This window comes from Hypanus sabinus, chromosome 17 (genome assembly GCF_030144855.1).
Source record: "Hypanus sabinus isolate sHypSab1 chromosome 17, sHypSab1.hap1, whole genome shotgun sequence".
Classification (NCBI taxonomy): domain Eukaryota; kingdom Metazoa; phylum Chordata; class Chondrichthyes; order Myliobatiformes; family Dasyatidae; genus Hypanus; species Hypanus sabinus.
In genome coordinates this window covers 51,140,645-51,161,863 of record NC_082722.1, presented here as the reverse complement: position 1 = coordinate 51,161,863, position 21,219 = coordinate 51,140,645, and the positions used below count along the sequence as shown (strand labels likewise).

At 43.5% G+C, this 21,219-nt stretch overlaps 1 protein-coding gene across 1 annotated transcript in view; it reads left to right on the top strand.

The window, feature by feature from the left end:
- The window catches only part of cpne7 (copine VII), a 126,964-nt gene that overhangs the window by 25,412 nt on the left and 80,333 nt on the right, over positions 1-21,219 (top strand). The window contains exons 2-3 of the mRNA XM_059993486.1: positions 10,070-10,252; positions 16,232-16,306. Coding sequence (XP_059849469.1) covers positions 10,070-10,252; positions 16,232-16,306 — 258 coding nt within the window. The remainder of the gene's footprint in view (positions 1-10,069; positions 10,253-16,231; positions 16,307-21,219) is intronic.

Below are 21,219 nucleotides of genomic sequence, written 5' to 3'. Positions count from 1 at the left end.
AATGGCTTGCCACTTTCTAGTTTATGAAACTCCTAAAATGCTGTAACTAGGTCTCTCCAACTTCTTTATTATTAAGCATAAATGGGAGATCTGTGATATTATTTTACAATATTGAAAGGTAAATGAGAAGGTCATGCACTCCCAGAAGCAGGTGCAGTGTGGTCAGTTATGGTGCTGATCAAATGTGGAATTGCACTCCGTCCCTTACCTTGTGTTTGTATCAGGGTGACTAAGTCTGGCTGCAACATTGGATTGTAGCACTGCTTTAAGGTGATGATTTTTAAAATAAGTTTGGTAGTTTGGTTTCTTCTATTAAGCAAGCTGCTTCTCAAGTGAATAATATCCATAAAATTTGAACAGCCAGTCTAAGGGTGAAGTAAATCTAAAGGAACAGAGGCCACAGGGTGCTGTGGTGGAGGGGGTGAATCTGTAGCCTGAAGGGTGTCGGTAGGGTGTCAGTTACGTGGATTCTCCTACACTGGGCTGTGCCAAGCTTCCAAAGTGTTAGGAACTTCACTCATTAGACAAACGGAGCATATCCCAGACTTATATCTTATACGTTTTAGGGAATCAGGAGGGGGAATGAATCAGGGCTAGATACCCAGCCTTCAACCTGCGTTTGAAAACACAATGTTGCTGCCATTGGCCAGGCGTGCTTCTGAATTGTAATTATTGTGTTGTTTAACCCCCACTGTAACACTGAAGGGAGCATGCAGGAAAGGCCAGCAAGATAAAGAAATCATAAATTGTAAACATGTGATATTCTGCAGCCTTGTTTGGGTTAAAGGAAATGCAATTCACTTGACCTCTAAGGTGACAACCCCCAGTGTCGAAGATATTCCTGTTCATTGTAGAAATGTGTCTACAAACTGAAGTAATGTCCCATTTGCTCATGCTGGCAAGGATAAGCAAGGGTGCTGCTGTTAGTTGTAGAACCCTCCAGTTGTGAAAGATTAGAAGCTTTGTATTGTGGTTGAACTGAAGATAACACACCATTCTGCAGGCACTTTTAGGTGGAAGTTCCCTTTTGTTTGTGAAATAGAGAAGCCTTGGTAGTTGGCTGCTTTCACGCCTTAAGAAACGGCATACCAATCTCACTACCTTTAGTTCCGTCTCCTGCAAGACCAGGAATGGGAGGAGAGAGCCAAAAGCGAATCCTCCCTCACGGTGGAGGCCATGATCGAGGTCTGGCCAGGCCACTCACCCTCCAGCTGATCTTGGGAGTGGTCCTCTTGTCTTATCCTGTCTGAGGAGCAGCTCATCCGGAAGCTGAGAGCCTTCGGACCACTGCAGACAGCATCCGATGATTTGCAGGTCACTGCCATACGTGAGACATCGTAAATATTTCTTGCAGGAGAGGGGACAGTCTCCATTTGAGAAGAGGGCAGCTGGCAGTATGTGGATGCCGTTGTGCCACGAGTGGTCAAAATTTCCGCAAGTGAGAGTGAACCTTCAGATCTTCATCTGCTGGAAAGCTCGTTGCTTCTACAACGTCCATATACAGTCCGATTGGCAATAAACAATCTTGTGGTCCATATCAAGGCACGGTTTGTTGATTGCTCTGTGCACCACGACTCGGTTGTCATGTCAAACACCATGTTGGTTTTGAGGAGCAAGGCTTTGCTCTCTTCCCTTTATTCCTCACTCATCTCGGCTTCTAGCTATCGCTGAAAATAACATCTGCAATTGTGTTTGCAAGAAGCTTTATGGAGAGTGATGGTCATGCTGGTGGACGTTGCCCTATTGGGACAGAGAGGGAAGGCTGCAGATCAAGGGGAGCCCCTATACTAGATGTGCTGACTTTCAATGGCAGTAGAGGTAGCCCAGTCACAAACCAGAGAAGATCTGCAGGTACTGGTCATCTAAAGCATAAAGTGCTGGTGGAACTCAGCAAGCCAGGTAGCATCTATGGAAAAGAGTAGTAGTTGTTGTTTCGGGCCGAGACCCTTCATCAGGACTGGAAAAGTCGGAGTAAGAAGGAGGGGGAGGGGAGGAAGATACGAGGTGGTAGGTGACAGGTGAAACAAGGAAACGGGAAGGGGGTGAAGAAAAGAGCTGGGGAGTTGATTGGTGAAAGAGATAAAGGGCTGGAGAAGGGGGAATCTGAAAGAGAAGACAGAAGAGCATGGAAGAAAGAGAAATACCGAGAGGGAGGCTGTGGGCAGGTGATGAGATAAGCTGAGAGAGGAAAACAGGAATGGGGAATGGTGAAGGAAAGGAGGGGGGGCAATTACCAGAAGTTCAAGAAATTGATGTTCATGCCATCAGGTTGGAATATAAGGCATTGCTCCTCCAACCGGAGTGTGGCCGCATCACAATGGCAGAGGAGACAATGGACTGTCATGTCAGAAGGGAATGGGAATGGAAATTGAAATAGGTGGCCACCAGGTGATCCCACTTTTTGAGGCGGATGGAATGAAGGTGCTGTGCAAAGTGGTCTCCTAATCTGTGGTTGGTCTCACCGATATGCAGGAGGCCACACCAGGGGTAACAGATACAGTAGATGACCCCAACAGAATTGCATATGAAGTGTTGCCTCACCTGGAAGGACTGTTTAGGGCCCTGAACAGTAGTGAGGGTGGAGATTTGGGGCAGGTGTAGCAGGTGTTCCATTTGCAAGGATAAGTGCCAGGAGGGAGATCAGTGAGGAGGGACGAATGGCCAAGGGAGTCATGTAGAGAGCGATCCCTGCGGAAAGCAGAAAGTGAGGGGGAGGAGAGGGGAAGGTGTGTTTAGTAGTGGGATCCCGCTGGAGATGGCGGAAATTGTGGAGAATAATGTGCTAGATGTTAGGTGCAGAGGCTGCTGAGTTGGTTGGTGAGGACAAGAGGAACCCTATCCCTGGCGGGGTGGCAGGTGGATGGGGTGAGGGTAGGTGTGCATGAAGTGGAAGAGATGAGGGTGAGGGCAGCATTGATGGTGGAGGAAGGAAAGCCCCCTTCTTTGAAGAAAGAGGACATGTCAGTAATTCTGGAAAGAAAAGCCTCATCCTGAGAGCAGATGCGGTGGATACAGAGGAACTGAGAGAAGCAGATGGCATTTTTACAAGTAACAGGTGGGAAGTGGTATATTACAGACAGTTGTGAGAGTCAGTGGATTTATAAAACATATCATTAGATAGACTGTCTCCAGAGATGGAGACACAGAGATCTAGAAAGGGGAGGGAGGTGGCAGAAATGGACCAGGTAAATTAGAAGGCTGACTGGAAGTTGGAGGCAAAGTTGATGTGATTGATGAGAGCATGGGCACAGGAGGCAGCGCCAATGCAGTCGTCGGTGTAGCGTGGGAAGAGTTGGGGAGAAACACTTGTGTAGGCTTGGAACATGGACTGTTCCAAGTAACAGATGAAAAGGCAAGATATAGCTGGGACCCTTGTGAGTGCCCTCACCAATCAACTTTCCAGCTCTTTACCCCCTCCCTCTCTTCTGGTTTCACCAATCACCTACCACCTTGTATTTCTTCCTCCCCCCCCCACCTTCTTATTCTGACCTCTCTTCCCTTCCAGTCCTGATGAAGGGTCTCAGTCTGAAACGTTGACTGTTTTCCATAGACGCTGCCTGGCCTGCCAAGTTCCTCCAGCATTTTGTGTGTGTTGCTTTAGATGGCAGTGCCTTGCCAAGTGGCTGTTGCCCAGATCAGCTGACTCTAGGGCAGATTTAGAGAGGCAAACCCTCCTGTGCAGGAATAAGTCTTCAGATTCAGACTCAACAGAAGCTCTAATACTTCCTCGGAACCATGTGGGTTAGGTAAGAACATCTAAGAGATCAGTTAAGAATAATTGAATTTCTAGGCAGCAAATTCTGTTTAATAGCACAGCTTAACATAATAAAATTTATCCAAGAATAAAGACATCAAGTTTTATGATTGAGGTTAGGGAAGTCACAGTAACCATTAGTAAAACTCTGTAGAGCAAGTATGATTATGTATGAGTACTCACCTAAGATACCCACAAAGTAATTCATTTTGTGTAGCCAAGTGTGGCAATTGCTAATTATGTTTGTGTTCTGTGTTATATTATTTATATATGTTCACATAACCACTTGTGTGCCCCATGAGCATAAATAAAAGGTATAATTCAAACAGGTTATTATTATAATTCATAACACCTACATTATTATTAATGCAATTTTCCATTAATTATGCTTTGTTCAGGTATATTCTTCATTAGTTGAAAGAAAATACCAATTTATTCAGAAATAAGAGCCATTAAAACTGAAGGGAAAATAACTATAATAACGGAGAGGCTTGCAAAAATTTACCTGTAGAAAATAAGCACTATATTGAGAGCATTCCTGCTTTATTTGAAAATTGGCCAATTTTGCAGTGCTGCTCCTGAAGAGGCATGATGTAAAAGGGGGATCTCTTATTACTGGTTAGGGCGGCTCCATGATTAGGTTTGTACTGAAAGATTCTCTTTGAGAAATGATTTAAAAGCTTGGCTAGGGAGAGGTGGAAATCAACATTCAGGGAAGAGAACACAGAACAGTACAGCATAGTATGGACCATTCAACACAAAATCTGTACCAGCCTATCTAAACCTATGTCACAATCATTCTAACCCTTTTTTCCCACACAGCCGATGTCCCTCCATTTTACTTACATCCAGATGCCTATCTAAGGGCCTATATTGCACCAGCCTCTCCCATCACCCCAACTGAGTGTTCCAGGCACCAAGAGCGTTAAAAAGCTTTAGTGTTCCTAATATTAACTGGGAGAAATCATCTAGTCCCATTGGATAACTTTGAGACACTGGAAGAGCCAAGGGAGACAGTGGGTGGGCTAAATGAGGTGTCATCAGCCAGCATGTGGAAATGATCCTGCATTTTAAGAAGATGCCACCAAGGAGTGGAACTTAGCTGAGAAATGTTAGCAGGCCAAGAATTCCAAAGACAATACGTAGTGGGGTTAAGAAGAGAAGCGATTTCTAATGATTCCTGGGCTGCTCTGGACTCGTGGCAATGAATGGACATGATCCTGTCCAGCTGGGCAGTTGTAGAGAGGTGCTGGAGAACAATATTGTGGATATTGAAAATGTGCAAAGGGATAGGAACAGGGAGGAAGGACAACCTGTGAGGAATAGTCTCATAGTTTTTCCTTACTGTGGCCCGGATAGAATCCTGACTGGAGGGATTCAACATGTGTTCTATGTAAAGTCAGTTTGGAATACCAAGGACATTCCTTAGACAATAAGACCATAAAGTACATGAGCCAAGTTCGACCATTCGGCCCATCAAGTCTTCTCCGCCATTTGAGCATGGCTGATTTGTTTTCCCTCTCAAACCCATTCTCCTGTCTGCTCCCTGTAAACTTTGGCACCCTTATGAATCAAAAGCCTATCAACCCTTGTTTTAAAATTTGATCTCCACAGCCGACTGCAGATTATTGCCATCTGTAGCAATTAATTACACAGATTCACCACCTTTTGTCTAAAGAAAGTCCTTCTTATCTCTTCTCTTAAAGGATCTCAGTGCCCTCTGGACTGAATATTGGAAACATCCTGTCCATGACCACTGTGTCTAGGCCTTTCAGTGTTTGGTAGGTTGCAATGAGATTCTAAACTTCAGTGAGTACAGGTCCGGAGCACGTCAAACACTCCTCATACATTAACCATTTCTTTCCTGAGTCATTCTTGTAAACTTCCTCTGGACTCTCTCCAATGCCAGAGCATCTTATCTTAGATCAGGGGCCTAAGCCAGCTCACAATACTCCAAGTGCAGTCTGACCAATAATTTGGCATTAATAGAATTAGTCCCATGTTTGTCTTTGTTTCTCTCCTCAGAACTCTTTGGATAGTGAATCCCGGATTATTATCATTCTCACCAATCACGTGAAACATACAACACAGAAAGAGGTAGTTTGGGCCATTATATCATGCCAGCTGAGAAAGAGTCACCCCAGACTCATCCTATCTACCAGTTCCAGATCTGTCAGCCTACAATCTCAGCTCTTCAAGGGCGGTTTCAATGCGTTTAGGGTTTCTGCCTGTACCAACCTCCCAGACATTAAATTGCAGACTCCTGCCGCCCTCATGGTGATAAAATATTTCACCATTTCCCCACCTAGCCCACGGTCAATTGCTTTAGATCTGAGTTTTTGACCTACTTCTCAAGGAAAGTGCTACTTGTGTTCACTCTGCACAGGTCTGTCATATTATACAGTTCAACTGTATGTTTCCATCAGCATCCCCGTTTGAAGGAAAATAACTCTGGACTATACAATCAATTCTCACACCCACAATGTTCCAGTGTTGACAGTGCTTTCGATGATCTCCTCTGCATCCTGTCCAGTGCAGTGACTATATTCATGTAAGGCACTCTGGCTGGTGCTGTTAATGCATCCTGCATAACTTCCCTGTTTAATGAGAGAAAATATTCCATATGCCTCTTTAACCACTTAGTTAACCTGTTGCATTACATCTAAGAAGCTCTGGACCTGCACTGAAAGATGCCTCCACTCTGATTACTCTACCACATCCGGCATATTATGTTTCCCCACTACTACTCTCCAAATGCAGAGTCTCATAAATTCATTAAATTCTCCTTGTCATTTCTCAGCCCAATGAGCGAGGCCAGTAGAGGTCCTCATATAATTAAAAAAAAATTAACCTTCCTCTGTTGTTTTGCCAAGAGGAAATGAATGAACCCTGATTATTGGCCAATTTTCCACTCCAAATAACTTATTTACCTTTCTTGATTCTGAACAACTCTAATAAACTTCCTGTTAACCTGTTATTCTAAGAATCAGCTGAACAATTAGACTTTGTAGCTGTTGGGGCCAAAACAGAAAATGTTGGGAACATTCACAAGGCCAGGCAGCACCTGTAGAAAGAGAAAAAGAGCTAAAGTTTCAGTAAGTGCTGGTCTTGCCAGCAATGTCACCATCCTGTGACCAAATCCATTAAAGGACAGCTGTTATCCCACTCTTATCAGACTCTTCATCGGACCTCTTCTATTATAGTCTTCAGTAAGATGAAAGAGCTGATTGTAGACTTCAGGAAGGGTAAGACGAAGGAACACATACCAATCCTCATAGATGGATCAGGACTGGAAAGAGTGAGCAGTTTCAAGTTCCTGGGTGTCAACATCTCGGAGATTTAACCTGGTGCCAACATATCGACAGCAGCTATACTTTATTCGGAGTTTGAAGAGATTTGGCATGTCAACAAGTACACTCAAAAACTTTTATAGTTGTACCGTGGAGAGCATTCTGACAGGCTGCATCACTGCCTGGTATGGAGGGGCTACTGCACAGGACCGAAAGAAGCTGCAGAAGGTTGCAAATCTAGTCAGCTCCATCTTGGGTACTAGCCTACAAAGTACCCAAGACATCTTCAGGGAGCAGTGTCTCAGAAAGGCAGCGTCCATTATTCAGGATCTCCAGTACCCAGGGATGCCCTTTTCTCACTGTTACCATCAGGTAGGAGGTACAGAAGCCTGAAGGCACACAATCAGTGACTCAGGAACAGCTTCTTCCTCTCTCCAATTCCTAAATGGACATTGAACCGATGAGCACTACCTCACTTTTTTTAATATACATCACGTTTTTTAATCTATTCAATATACATATACTGCAATTGATTTACTTGTTTATTATCATTATTTTTATTTTATTTATTATTATTTTTCTCTTCAAGATTATGTATTGCATTGAACTGTTGCTACTAAGTTAACAGATTCCACGTCACATGCAGGTGATAATAAACATGATTCTGATTCTGATAACATGGCCTTGGCCTCACCATCTACCCCGTTATGATCTTGCACTTTATCGATTTCCTGCATTGTACTTTTTCAATAGCTTTTGCACTTTATTCTGCATTGCTAATGTTTTACCTGATACTAGCTCAGTGCACTGTGTAATGGTTTGATGTGTGTACATGCTATGTAAGATAGGCGTTTCACTATAAGTTGGTACATGTCACAAAGCCATAAACAAAATGGAGGGTGAGATTTGAGACAAGAGGTAACTCTCCTTCAGAACAAAAATTAATTAGAGATATTATTATTCATAGTAACAGTTGAGAAAATATTATATCATGCTTCAACACTGTTGCAGTTTATAGAAGGTTGTTCTCAGCACTTCAGGAGACTCCATATGGTGGTTTTGCTCTTCCATGTGTGAGTTAACCCTTTCAATTTGTGGATGTCGAACCCAGAGTATGGTCTATTGATATTTTGGAGTCTGTTTTAAGTGTTAGTGAAAGGATGTAGATAATGACAGAAGAAGAATGGAGTTCCCCAATTCAAGGTTTAATGCCTTATCCTGAACATATTGCACTAAACACTTGAAAAGATTAATAAAGCACTGTTGTAGTTTAAGGACCTTGGATTTACACCACTCTACTGCTCTTGCTGCAATAGTTCTGCTCCAGATGTAGAATTTAACATAGAAACATAGAAAACCTACAGCACAATACAGGCCCATAGGCCCACAAAGCTGTGCCGAACATGTCCTTACCTTAGAGCTACCTAGGCTTTACCCATAGCCCTCTATTTTTCTAAGCTCCATGCACCTATCCAGGAGTCTATTAAAAGACCCTATCATTTCCGTCTCCACCACTGCTGCCGGCAGCCCATTCCATGGACTCACCAGTCTCTACGTAAAAATTTACCCCTGACATCACCTCTGTACCTGCTTCCAAGTACCTTAAAACTATGCCCTCTTGTGCTAGCCATTTCAGCCCTGGGAAAAAGCCTCTGACTATCCACACAATCAATGCCTCTCAATATCTTGTACCCCTTTATCAGGTCACCTCTCATCCTCTGTCGCTGCAAGGAGAAAAGGCCAAGTTCACTCAACCTATTCTCATAAGGCATGCTCCCCAATCCAGGCAACATCCTTGTAGATCTCCTCTGCACCCTTTCTATGGTTTCCATGATCTTCCTGTGGTGAGGCGACTAGAATTGAGCACAGCACTCCAAGTGGGGTCTGACTGGGGTCCTATATAGCTGCAACATTACCTCTCAGCTCTTAAACTCAATCTCACGGTTGGTGAAGGCCAATGCACTATATGCTTTCTTAACCGCATAGTCAACCTGCGTAGTAACTTTGAGTGTCCTATGGACTCGGACCCCAAAATCCCACTGCCAAGAGTCTTACCATTAATACTATATTCTCCATCATATTTGACCAACCAAAATGAACCACCTCACACTTATCTGGGTTGAACTCCATCTGCCCCTTCTCAGTCCAGTTTTGCATCCTATCAATGTCCCACTGTAACCTCTGACAGCCTTCCACACTAGCCACAACACACCCAACCTTTGTGTCATTAGCAAATTTACTAACCCATCCCTCCACTTCCTCATCGAGGTCATTTATAAAAATCACGTAGAGTGGGGTCCCAGAAGAGGTCCCTGAGGCACACCACTGGTCACCGACAGAAAATCAAATCAAATACTAACCTTTCTCAAATCCTGTATGTGTTTTATGTTATGTAGATTCTCATTCTATTCTTGGGGAGAAATCAGAGCAATACCTGAGTCCAATTGGTTCTGAATAATGTTTGCATTCAGAGGCGAACTGGTTTGTAGAAGTGATGTGCTCACTGTGATGTAGAAATGGACATCCCAATGGATGCGGCTCCTCAAGACAGGCTCTACTGATGATTTATCAGGAAATCATGACTCTCTTAATAATGACTGTAGATGAACAAAATGAAATTATCTCCGTTAACCTACAGATGCTAAAAATTGCACGACTGTGCTTTTTTTATGAATAAACTCGAGCAATAAGTTTATTAAACTTCAGAGGAAATGCATTCTCCAGTGGCTCCATATGGTGGTTCCGAATTAGCTGAGCTGAAATGCACATATATGGATGTTACAAAATGATCCTTCGTTCAATTGCTTTTCTCTGATTAGCACTGACCTTTGTTAATCTTCCAGATTCCAGCTTCAGTAATTAAGATAAAAATCAAAATCTCTTTTCCTCCCCCAAGGAGCTCCGGGCAATTCTGAAAGGCTACAGTATATAGTAGAAATGAAATCAGACATTTGTATTGTATGTATCACATATTTTTTCACGAGCAGAATCAATAGTGCTGAATTTCTTTCTCTTTTTTTTACAGGTTGATCGGACTGAAGTTATAAAGAGTAATTTACATCCAGTCTTCTCTAAGATTTTCAATGTGGATTATTACTTTGAGGAGGTTCAGAAGCTTCGATTTGAAGTGTATGACATACACGGCCACTGCAGTATTGGCACCCGTGATGATGACTTTTTGGGTGGGGTGGAATGTACACTTGGGCAAGTAAGTAGCAAAGGAAATTGTATCTCTTTTATATCATAGATAAACCTAGTTCTAATGTCTATCGTCTTTTTAACTTTTCAAACTCTTTATTACCCCATCACATTGAATTAGCAGTTAAAGGAGATGGTGCTCAAAGTTGGAAATATGCCTCAACCACAGTATTGCAAAAATACACTGTTTTGAATTGCCATATTTAATAAATAAAAATAGAATTACAGACATATATTTAAAAGAACAAAATCATTTGAGCAGAAAGCCAAAAGAAATAGAATTTGGAGTGGGCATCTTCATTTGAAATGTTATTAACTGAGAACTTTGTCCATCCCCACTGTGTGATCTCAATGTCCCTTGATTCCCTTTAATGTTCAGTCCTGTGCATGCTCCAAGTCCACAGTCCGCTCGGTAAAGAGTGCTGAGATTAATTATCCTCTGAGTGGAGAAATGTGTCCTCATTTAAGTTCTCCAGGAAAGATTCCTTTTCCTGATCCCATGCCTTCTCGGTGTTCACGCTCCTGTCTTTGAGAAAACGTCCTCATCATGTATCAGCTCTTGCAGAATCTCATCTCTGTTTAATGAGATTGTCTCTAATTATTCTAACAGTAGTGAATGCAGGCCCATTCGAGTGAATCTCTCCTAACAGTTCAGCCCCGTCTTCTCAGTTATACAATCCCTTGGACAAATTGGACAAGCAAACAAACATAAAAGGAAATGCTTATTCTCACACTCCATCCGATCTTGCAATAAACACAAGCATAGCGTTTCCCTTTCGGATTGATTGCTGTACCTGAACTATGACTTGTCAACCAATCCTTCAGGTCCCCATGAACACCGACAGAAGCTACTCTTTCGGACTTCAAAAGAAATTTACCACACTATCCCACAGCTCCTCTTGCATCCTTTATCTTCTTGCTGTTCATTTAACCTGATGTTACATACCTTCACCGACTCTTAATATGTTCCTTGTCTCTTATCTTCTCACCTAGCTTTGTATCATTGGTAAACAGAAAAATGGCAACTGCTCCCAATAAGGATTACAAACAGCTGAAATGTCCTCACCGATCCTTGTGCACTCACCCCATCACAAAACCAAAAATGACATATTTGTTCCTATGCCCTGTTTATTATCCCCGGTAACCAATCTTCAATCCATACTTGATACTTAAACCAATTGTGTATCAAACTTCCCTCTAACACCATGTTAAGTGCCTTCTGAACTTCTAAAGAACCTATGTTCCTTTATCCTCTCTGTTGGTTACATCCTTAGCAATCTCAAATAGATTTGTGAAATAAATTGGAACTATGTTCACTCTGCTTAACCATATTGTGATTTTTAAGTCTCGTGCCACACTTCTTAGCTTTGGATTCGTGCATTTTCCAAAACAAGGTCAAACAGACTGTAATTCAATCACAAATGCAGATGCTGAAACAAAACGCTGGAGGAACTCCGCAGGCCAGGCAGCATTGATGGAAAAAAGTACAGTCGATGTTTCAGGCCAAAACCCTTCGGCAGGACTGAAGAAAACAAGTTGAGGAGCAGCTTTAAAAGATGGGCTGAAGGGAGAGAGAAACACCAGGCAGTAGGTGAAACCAGAAAGTGGAAGGATGAAGTAAAGAGCTGGGAAGTTGATTAGCGAAAAGCAGAGGGCTGTGGAAGAAAGAAAAGGGGGGAGCTAATGGGAGGCAATAAGCTTTTAAATAAGCTCCGAGGATATAACTTCTGTGACACATCCAAGACTGGATTATGATTCCAGAGGGAGGTAATGGGTGCACAAGGAGATAAGGTGAGAGAGGGAAAAGGGGATAGGAAATGGTGATTGGGAGGGGGTCGGGGGGGGGGGGGAGCTTTAATGGAAGTTCGAGAAATCAATGTTCATGCCATCAGGCTGGAGACGACCCAGACGGAATAGAAAGTGTTGTTCCTCCAACCAGAGTGTGGCCTCATCACAGGAGGAGAGGAGGCCATGAATAGACATATCAGAATGGGAATGGGAAGTGGAATTAAAATGGGTGTCTGCTGGGAGATCCCGCATTACGGACTGTAAAGTAGTGCACTTACTGCATTAGGAGTTTTTCCCTAGTAGTAGCCGCCTCCTCGACAGTACTAATTGGGCTGTACAGCAGCATCAAGGTGTTATACTCTGCCTCTGAAATTCAGTTCCATTGAAGTCAATAGAATTAACTTAACAAACTGATGCTACAATTTAGCATGCTTAGCTGTTCCAAACTGGAATGAATGCCTGAACTGCTTTTCATTGCCATGTGATATTTTACTGCAAGAAAGGTTATTTAGTTTAACCTGCTTGGCAGGAAACACACCTTATTAGCCTACTTCAGCTACTGCTTGATTTTATTTCATTTCGAAGTCAGTTGGAAATAAAATAATGTGCCAGGTAAAATGAGTTGCTGATCTGATTATGTCCGGTTTTTTTCTAATATGGGTTTAGGCCATCATTAATCCCCTAGAGATTGTTTTTGTGAGTAATGTTACAGAATTTTAAAGTGAACTTGAGGCTGTCTAGTTAGATGTAGTTTTCATTATTTCATTCGTTTTATGAGATGTAATTACATTTTATCTTAATATCTAATTCTGATATACAGAGAGAACTGGAGATGCAACTACACGAATGGATAGAGTGGTCAAGATGGTGTAAGGCGTGGTTGTTGAGGATGAAGGGTGGGAAATCAAATTGCAGGTGTATATAACCTCGGTTCAACCACATTTGAAGTATTATGTTCAGTTCAGGTTGCTGCACTTCAAGAAGGATGTGCAGACTTTGGAGAGGGTGCAGAAGAGGTTCACCTGGATGTGGCCTAGATTCAAGATGGTTAGTTTATAAAAGGAAAGTTCGGACAAACTTGTATTGTTTACTCTGGAGTGTGAGAGGCTGCTAAAATCTCAAGAGGATTAGACAGGGTAGATAGAGTTTTACTTTTCTCTAGGGTGTCAAATACTAGAGGGCACAAAGTGAGACAGGGGAAGTTGAAAGGAGAATTACAAGGCAAGTTCTTTCCCGCAGTGAGTGCCTGGACTGCCCTGCCAGAAGAGGTGGTGGAAGCAGATCTGATAGCAACATTTACGAGGCACATGATCAAGTTGGAGATTGAGGCAGCTCTGAAATTGAAGTTGGCATTTATTTGGGACTGACATCACAGACTGCAGGACCTGTTCCTGTTCTAATGTGAAGGGCTTTTCCAACACACTGTTGCTCCATCCACACTGATGGATGATTTTATAATGTTTACGCTCGAAAAATGCAGACATTTCTCTTCCACACTGTTGGACTTGAGCTTCAGAATGGGCTTCTATACTTCATCCATTTTAGAGTAGCTTTGATCAATATGTTTTTGCCAGTTGGGCGATTTCAATCCTCAACTCCAGACGCAGAAAATTTGATCTATCCAAACACTCTAAACTTGTATGCAAGTTTTCTAGGAACATATTTTAAAGAGTCCATGGAACTATTCATATAAAATGCTGTTCAGTCTTGCCGGAACCTCTTTATGATAATTGCTCCTTAAGGCACTTGGTCTACAAAAATGTTTTTTCTTCCTTACAATTTTTTCCCTCTGTTTTTCTATAATTATTTTTGGAGAGAAATATTTAATCAGCACGATGTTAAGTTTTGAAAATTAGGTTGTGTTTCTCATAGCTGAAGAGCTAGAAATAGCTTTCCTATTATTGGCTGTCTGTTGCATAGGGAGATTATCAGTTCCCAACATAGATAGTTCTATGACGTTCAGTAGATCTGTAAATTTGTAACAAAATTACTCATTGAGCTTTGGGAGAAGGAGATGTAGACTGATGAATTCAGAATTACATGCAAAATTATCCTTATATAATCATAACATCGCTTGGCACTCTGCCGAAGAAATTCATTCCATTAAGTCATTGAAACTATTACAGAGACAGAGTAACATCTACTACATCATATATTTAACTGATCAAGAATGAATTCCCGGGTTGTTATACTTTTGTTACCTAATTGGTTTGATCAGTTACTTTCAGAAAGTTTGCCATTAAGTCAATTAGAAATTATCAACATCAAAATGATCAGCAAGGAGTTACCCGGTAGAAAATGTTGATTGCCAGATTTTTTGGACAAAATTCAGAGAGAAGCTTGAAGTGCACATTGATCCACCCTGATTTCACTGATACTAACTTGATATATTAATGGTGAAACTTGGAAGCATTGTGGATGTAAACTTCCAACTATGACCAGATGGTTGGCAATCTATACACAGAATTTGCCTTGCCAGGGTGTGCCTGAGGCTCCTCATTAACTGCATAAGCTTGAAAGTTTTCTATTATTACAGAATGAACTAATGTGTTTACTTTCAGACAAGCTCTTTGCCTCCTCTTGTTAACAGTTCCTAATCTCAAACTCAAACACTTATATTCAGCTTAGGGTGTGTGTATTAAAAGGGAAAACTTATCAGTGATAGCTTGATTGATTGAATCAAATAAATTAATTTCATATACTACCAATATATTTTTCACCTGCACAGATGCATCTCCGATTCAGCAAGTTACATGCCAGTACTCCTTTCTGTCTGACATGTTAGAATAGCTCACACATTAGTTTCACTCCTTTTAGGTAGAGGATAATGACACACAGAGCCATGTGCTGTTACTGCAGAGGACTCTGTCCTCAAGCAAGGCAGAGCCCTTTTCTGACATGACAGAAGAGCTACTACCATTGACTTCTATTCTCAAGTCTGCAATTCATTTTAGAAGCCACCGGTACTTTGCAATTGCTGAGAAGAGTCAGCAATTTTCATTTTCCAATGACAAAAACATTCTCACAACTATAGTATCTGGTCAATATTTTCCAAAATTATACAGCCCAAAATAAATAATATGGTAAGGTTAGTGTAAATGGGTCCTGGATGATCACCAACAACTTGATGGGCTGAAGGGCCTGATTTTGCACTAGAAGACTTTATCACTCCTTGACTGTTGGAAAGTAACTGCACTTGGAAGATGCCCTGCGCAGTTTACGATTCTAATTGGCTCTTCTTTCTAATGACAACCTAAGTACTAAAGGTGAATGCTCTCTTAGTTGCTGCATTTTATGCCCTGTTGACTGTACTCCTTACTGACTTTGCAGTGCGGACTTCTTCAATGAATCCAGTGAGACAGTGGACAGCTCCACACATTTCTCTGATGACATTTTGGGAGATCTGTCCAATGAGCTTCCACCAGGTTAAATCTATTGTAATTTGGTGCTGGTAGAATGGCAAGAGGAGCTTTTGTTAACTAATTGTATTACTTCAGATGTTTTGAACAGGTCCCTAGTGGTTTTGTATATATTGACTCCATTCTCTGCCAGTGAGAGAGAGAACATTGGCCATTCTGCGAATGCAGCCGGCCACTGTGCCAAGCGGACCTTCCGGTGCCTTCTACCATTCAGTCTGCTGGAAGTTCAGGTTCCAGTGGAGGACAGTGTAAGGGCCAAATTGGATCAAACAGCAAGAGCCAGGGGAAAAGAGCCGGCAGTCTGCACAGTTTCCATTTGTTAAAGACCTATGCTGGCCATTGTGGCTCCATTTTGATTGGTGAATCGTGAATTTTATGAAACTGTGCAGAGACACTCTGTTACTCCTATGTTCTCATAAATTAATTAATTCCTCCTAGAGTCTCAAAGTCTAACATTATAAAACAATTGCTCTAGTTTTTCAAACAGAAATCCTTTAATTGGTTAATTTGATTGTTAGAAAGACATCCTAATGCAATATGCTTTGATCAATAATAATTGCCAGATTTTTCTTGATCGTTTGAATTTTTTTCACTGGCAATAATAATTTTTAATAAATAGTGAGGATTTCCCATAGCTGCAGTATATTTGAGGCATAATGATTAGTCTGGGTCGGTACTTGATGGTTGATAGGACATGATGGGCTGAAAAGTCACTTTCTCATTTTATGTTTTCATGACATGTCATTCATTCAGTTTGTGCAATATGATTTTATATTTTACAGATTGTTGCTCAAAAGAAGATGACAAAGCCTTTGTTCCTAAAGTATGGAAAATACGCTGGAAAGTCTACAATTACGGTGAGCATTGGTATTTGTCGCTGAGAGGAAAATATAATAATTTTAGTAATGTTACTTGTCAGGCCTGCACAGGCAGGCACCTCCCAGTCTCCACCAGCTAACAGGGGTTATCTGCCACTCGTTTCCAACTCATCAACCTGCTGTCTACGTAAACCCAGCTAATCCACAGTCCTTGTTCACCCATCGAACCAGCCGGTCGCAACCAGTTACTCCTAGCCTTGTTACTTTGTTGACTGGTGTGTTTAGTATCTGTTCTCTCTTGTTTTGTGGCCCTTTGTAGCTTGTTAATTTTTAAAGTTATCGCTCATCGCTGAATTGTCTCCACTGCTCTGCTTTGGGTCAAGCCTCCGCTACAGGTCCCAACAGGATGGGTGAACCAGCAACCGGCTCTGCAGAGTTTGCTTGTTGAAAGGAAGTCATCTGCCGACACACAGAGCAGCAGGAAGCCAGTGACCATCTGCTTGTCACTCTCAACCAACTCTCCGTCTCATTTCAGCAACCCCGCGCCTGCCAACTTCTTCCCTCGGAGTCCCAGATTCCGCTGCCCGAATGCTTCAGTGATCCCCAACCCAATGCTGCAAGTGGTTCTTACACTTTGAGCTTCTTCCATCTCTGTATTCTACAGACTGAGCCAGGTCTGCCTTCGTCATCTCTTGCCCGAACGAGCTCTGACCTGGGCCGCTTCTAACTGGGACAATAAAACCACCATTTACAATAAATACGAGGACATCACCATTGAGGTGCGGTGGGTTTTTGACCACCTGGGAAGCGGAGAGGAGGCAGCAGTTGGATACTTCACTGTATTTGCGCTGGAATTCAAGGACTCTCGCGGCAGAGTGCATCTGGAATGGGGAAGCGCGGCTGGCCAGTTATCATCACGGCCTCTCAGAGCACTTGAAAGATGAGCTGTCTACCCAGGAAATATTCACTGACCTTAAAAGCCTTATCACTCTGCTCCTCTGGATTGACATGTCTTATAGAGAGGCCCCCAGGATGACCAGCCAGAACCCTGGTTCCCTTCTCAAAACCATTCCAGGCTGCAGGACCCTCATCTGCAGTGCCTCCAGAGCCTATGCATCTATAGAGAACTCCCTTAATCCCCCAAGAGCATGAGTATGGGTGAGAAACAACTTGTACGCTTACTGCAGAGTGGCCGATCCCCCATGCATCAAATGCCCACTGCGTGCAGGAAATGGCATCTCCAGGTAGAGGCAAGGAGCCTTCTATCATACTGGAATTGAGAAAGTGGCCTGAATCACTCTCTATGTCCTCCTGCATATCCCAACGTGCACTGGAGGTTGTGGTGGATTCCAGTGTAGCAGGTAACTTTCTGGACTGGACTCTGTGTGCATGTAGCTTGGACTCCCTACTGAGCCTACAGGTATCTCTTACCGTTTCAGCCGTTGACCTACATCACTTGGGGTCTGGGATGGCCAGAGTCTGCATGTGAGCATCGGAGATCACCACGAGTCAATTCATGTTCCTCTGTTTCAACTCAGCCCCACTCCTCTCATCTTGGGTTATCCCTGGCTCTCCGCTCATGACCCTCACTTCACCTGGTCATCCGGTTCACTGCTGAGTTGGGGACCCACCTGCCTGCAACGTGCAATCGATGTGCTCCTGAGATCCAAGCCACCAATGTCTACCTCGCCAAAGTGCTACAGCGCAGCTTCGTTTAACTAACCCATGCAGGATTGATAAAAGAAAAATGGGGGTCTCTGACTCTGCATTGACTACTGTGAACTCAACAAAATCTCCATTAAGAATCGCCACCCTCTCCCCTCGATGGCTAGTGCATTCAAAACGTTCCACGGGGCCCAAACTGAATCTGTGGAGCATGTGCAACTTGATCCACATCTGACAGGGGATGAGTGGAGGACATTTTTCATAATGCCCACAGGCCACAACAAATACTTGCTGATGCCTTTTTGACAGTACAGCCATTTTCCAAGCATTCATTACAAGACCTCTGAGACATGCTCCACATTCTTCTACCTCGATGACATCCTTATCTTCTCCAAGGATTCCCAAGACCATGTCTGTCACGTCCGTTTAGTCCTTCAGCATCTCCTCAAAAAACCAACGGTACAGAAAATGAGAAAAATGCCAGTTCCACAGCCTGAATCATTTCCCTCCTGGGTTGCATCTGTTCACCCCAAGGCCAGACTGTGCTCTCTCGAACAGCTACAGAGCCTGGGCTTCTCCAACTTTTACTGCCATTTCATTATGAACTACAGACAGATCGCCACTCTTCTCACCTCCCTCACCAAATTACCTACCTCATAGGTAACCTGGTCTGCTGCCGTGGACCATGCTTACGAGGAGCTCAAGATATGCTTCGCCATCGCTCCCATTCTCTGCCACCCGAACCCCTTCGGACCTCTTGTGACAGAAAAGGCCTCATCTGATGCGGGCTCTGCGGCTGCCTCTTCCCAGTGAGGACTGGACAGGAAGACACACCCTTGTGCCTTCTTCTCGTGCAAGTTTTACTTTACTCAGTGCCATTTTAGTGTAGGAAACGGAGCTACTCACCATTAAGTGGGCCTTGGAGACATTGGCTGATGGGAAACGTTGAGCTCTTCCTGATCTGGACCCGCTACCAAAACCTCACATCTGCCAAGTCAACCCACGTCAGCCTCATGGAGTCTTCTTTGAATAATTCAACTTCACCATCTCTTACCCATCTGGCTCCAACAGCACTAAGACAGTCATGACAGTTTGACCCAGATGAAATAGAGTTCGACCCTCAGTCCGTCTTTCCGACTTCGTAGATCCTTTCCCCAGTCTTCTGGGTTCTTGAGAACTGGATCCATCAAGCTCTACAGCAGGAGCCTGCTCTGGCCAACACACCTGACAACCACATGTAGGTTCAGGTGACTGTGGACCTACTCCTCACCCCTCTCCAGCTATCTGTGATGCTGGCTTTGGTGGCCCACCATGATCACAAATGCATGTCAGTTTATTGTCGCCTTCCCTCAATGACCAGTTCCTCCAAGCAGTGAACCGCTGGGCTCTTGTGCCCCCTAGCGGTCCTTTGACTGTGGTGGTCCCCCATCAGCATGAGTTCAAAGTTCAAAGTACATTTACTATTGAAATCCATGCATGTGAGCGTATTCAACCCTGAGATTTGTTTTCTTGTGGGCATTCACAGTAAATCCAAGAAACACAATAGAATCAATGAACAACTGCACCCAACAGGACAGACAATATGCAAAAGACATCAAACTGTGCAAGTAACTAACTAACTAAATAAATAAATAAGCAATAAATACTGAGAACGTGATACGAAGAATCCTTGAAAATGAGTCTCTAGGTTGTGGGAACAGTTCGGGTGATAGGACGAGTGAAGTTATCTCTGGTTCAAGAACCTGATGGTTGAGGGGTAATTACTGTTCCTGAAGCTGTTGATATGGGGCCTGAGGCTCCAGTAAGTCCTTCCTGGTGGCAGCAGCCCTGGATGGTGGGGTTCTTGATGATGGATGCTGCTTTCCTGCAACAGCACTCTATGTAGATGTGCTCAATGCTGGGAAGGCTTTACCCGTGATTGGCTGGGTTGTATCCTCTTTTTTTTCTGTAGGATTTTCTATTCAAGGGCATCGGTGCTTCTATACCAGGCTGTGATGCAACCAGTCAATATACTCTCCGCCACACATCAACAGGGGTGTGTCAAAGTTTTAGATGTCATGCCGAATCTTTGCAATCTTCCAAAGGAAGTAGAGGCATTGACGTGCTTTCTTCATAATGGCACTTGCATGCTGGGCCCAGGACAGGTCCTCTGAAATGAAAACACTGAGGAACTTTAAGTTGCTGACACTCTCAACCTCCGAATCTCTGATGAGGACTGGCTCATGGACCTCCTCCTGGTCAATAATCAGCTCCTTTGTCTTGCTGACATTGAGTGAGAGGCCGTTGTTGTGGCACCACTCAGCCAGATTTTCAATCTCCCTCCTATATGCTGATTCATCACGACTTTTCATCTGGCTAATGACATTTGTGTCAACAGCAAACTTAAATATGGCCTTGGATCTGTACTTAGCCTCACATTCATAAGTGTAAAGCTGATGGAGGTTGTGGAGAAAAGAGGGCTGGGCAACTTTCAGTAGGTGATCATGACATGGTGTGCCATGGTGATCATGACAGTGGTGGATCAATGCTTTCCACTTCATTGCCCTCTCCAAATTCTGTCAGCCACTGAGGCAGTAGACCTAGTTCTCCATCAGCAGTTTGCCTCTATGGTTTCCCTCAGGACATTGTGTCAGACTAGGGTCCATTATTTTTTGCCCGTTTCTGCTCCCTCCAATTTACCTCAGTAATCTTGTCCTCTGGCTATCATCTGCAGACCAATGGTCGGTCAGAAAGAGCCAATCAGCAAGTGGGTCTGCTTTGCAAGTGTGATGCTTTGCTTCCCAGGGCCAAACTGTCCTACCATCTATGCACCTGTTCTGCAATGGATATGTCACCCTTTGAAGTGCTTAATGGTTACCTACGCCTATTGTTCCCCACGGAAGAACCAATAGTGCAGGTCCTGTCTGCCAGGGCCTTGGCTTGCCACTGCCAGAATCTTAGCTTCCAACAGTGCCTACTGCTGCCAGGCCAACCACCAATGGTGCCCAGCCAGACTACTGTGATCTGGGGACCACGTCTGACTGTTCACCCGAGATCTGTCCCCTTGCACCAAATTCTGTAAGCTCTCATCCCTTCAAGATTACCCATATTATTGATGTAGCCACTTACTGTCACCAGCTGCCACCATCCCTCAGGATCTCACCTACCTTCCATGTGTCCTGCCTTAAACCTGTTTGTGCATTGAGCACTCAACCCACCTGATTCTGCCCTCCAGAACCTAGGATGGTGGAAGGCGGTCCAGTGTACATGGCTCACCTGGTTGATGGATTCCTGTCATCATAGACAGT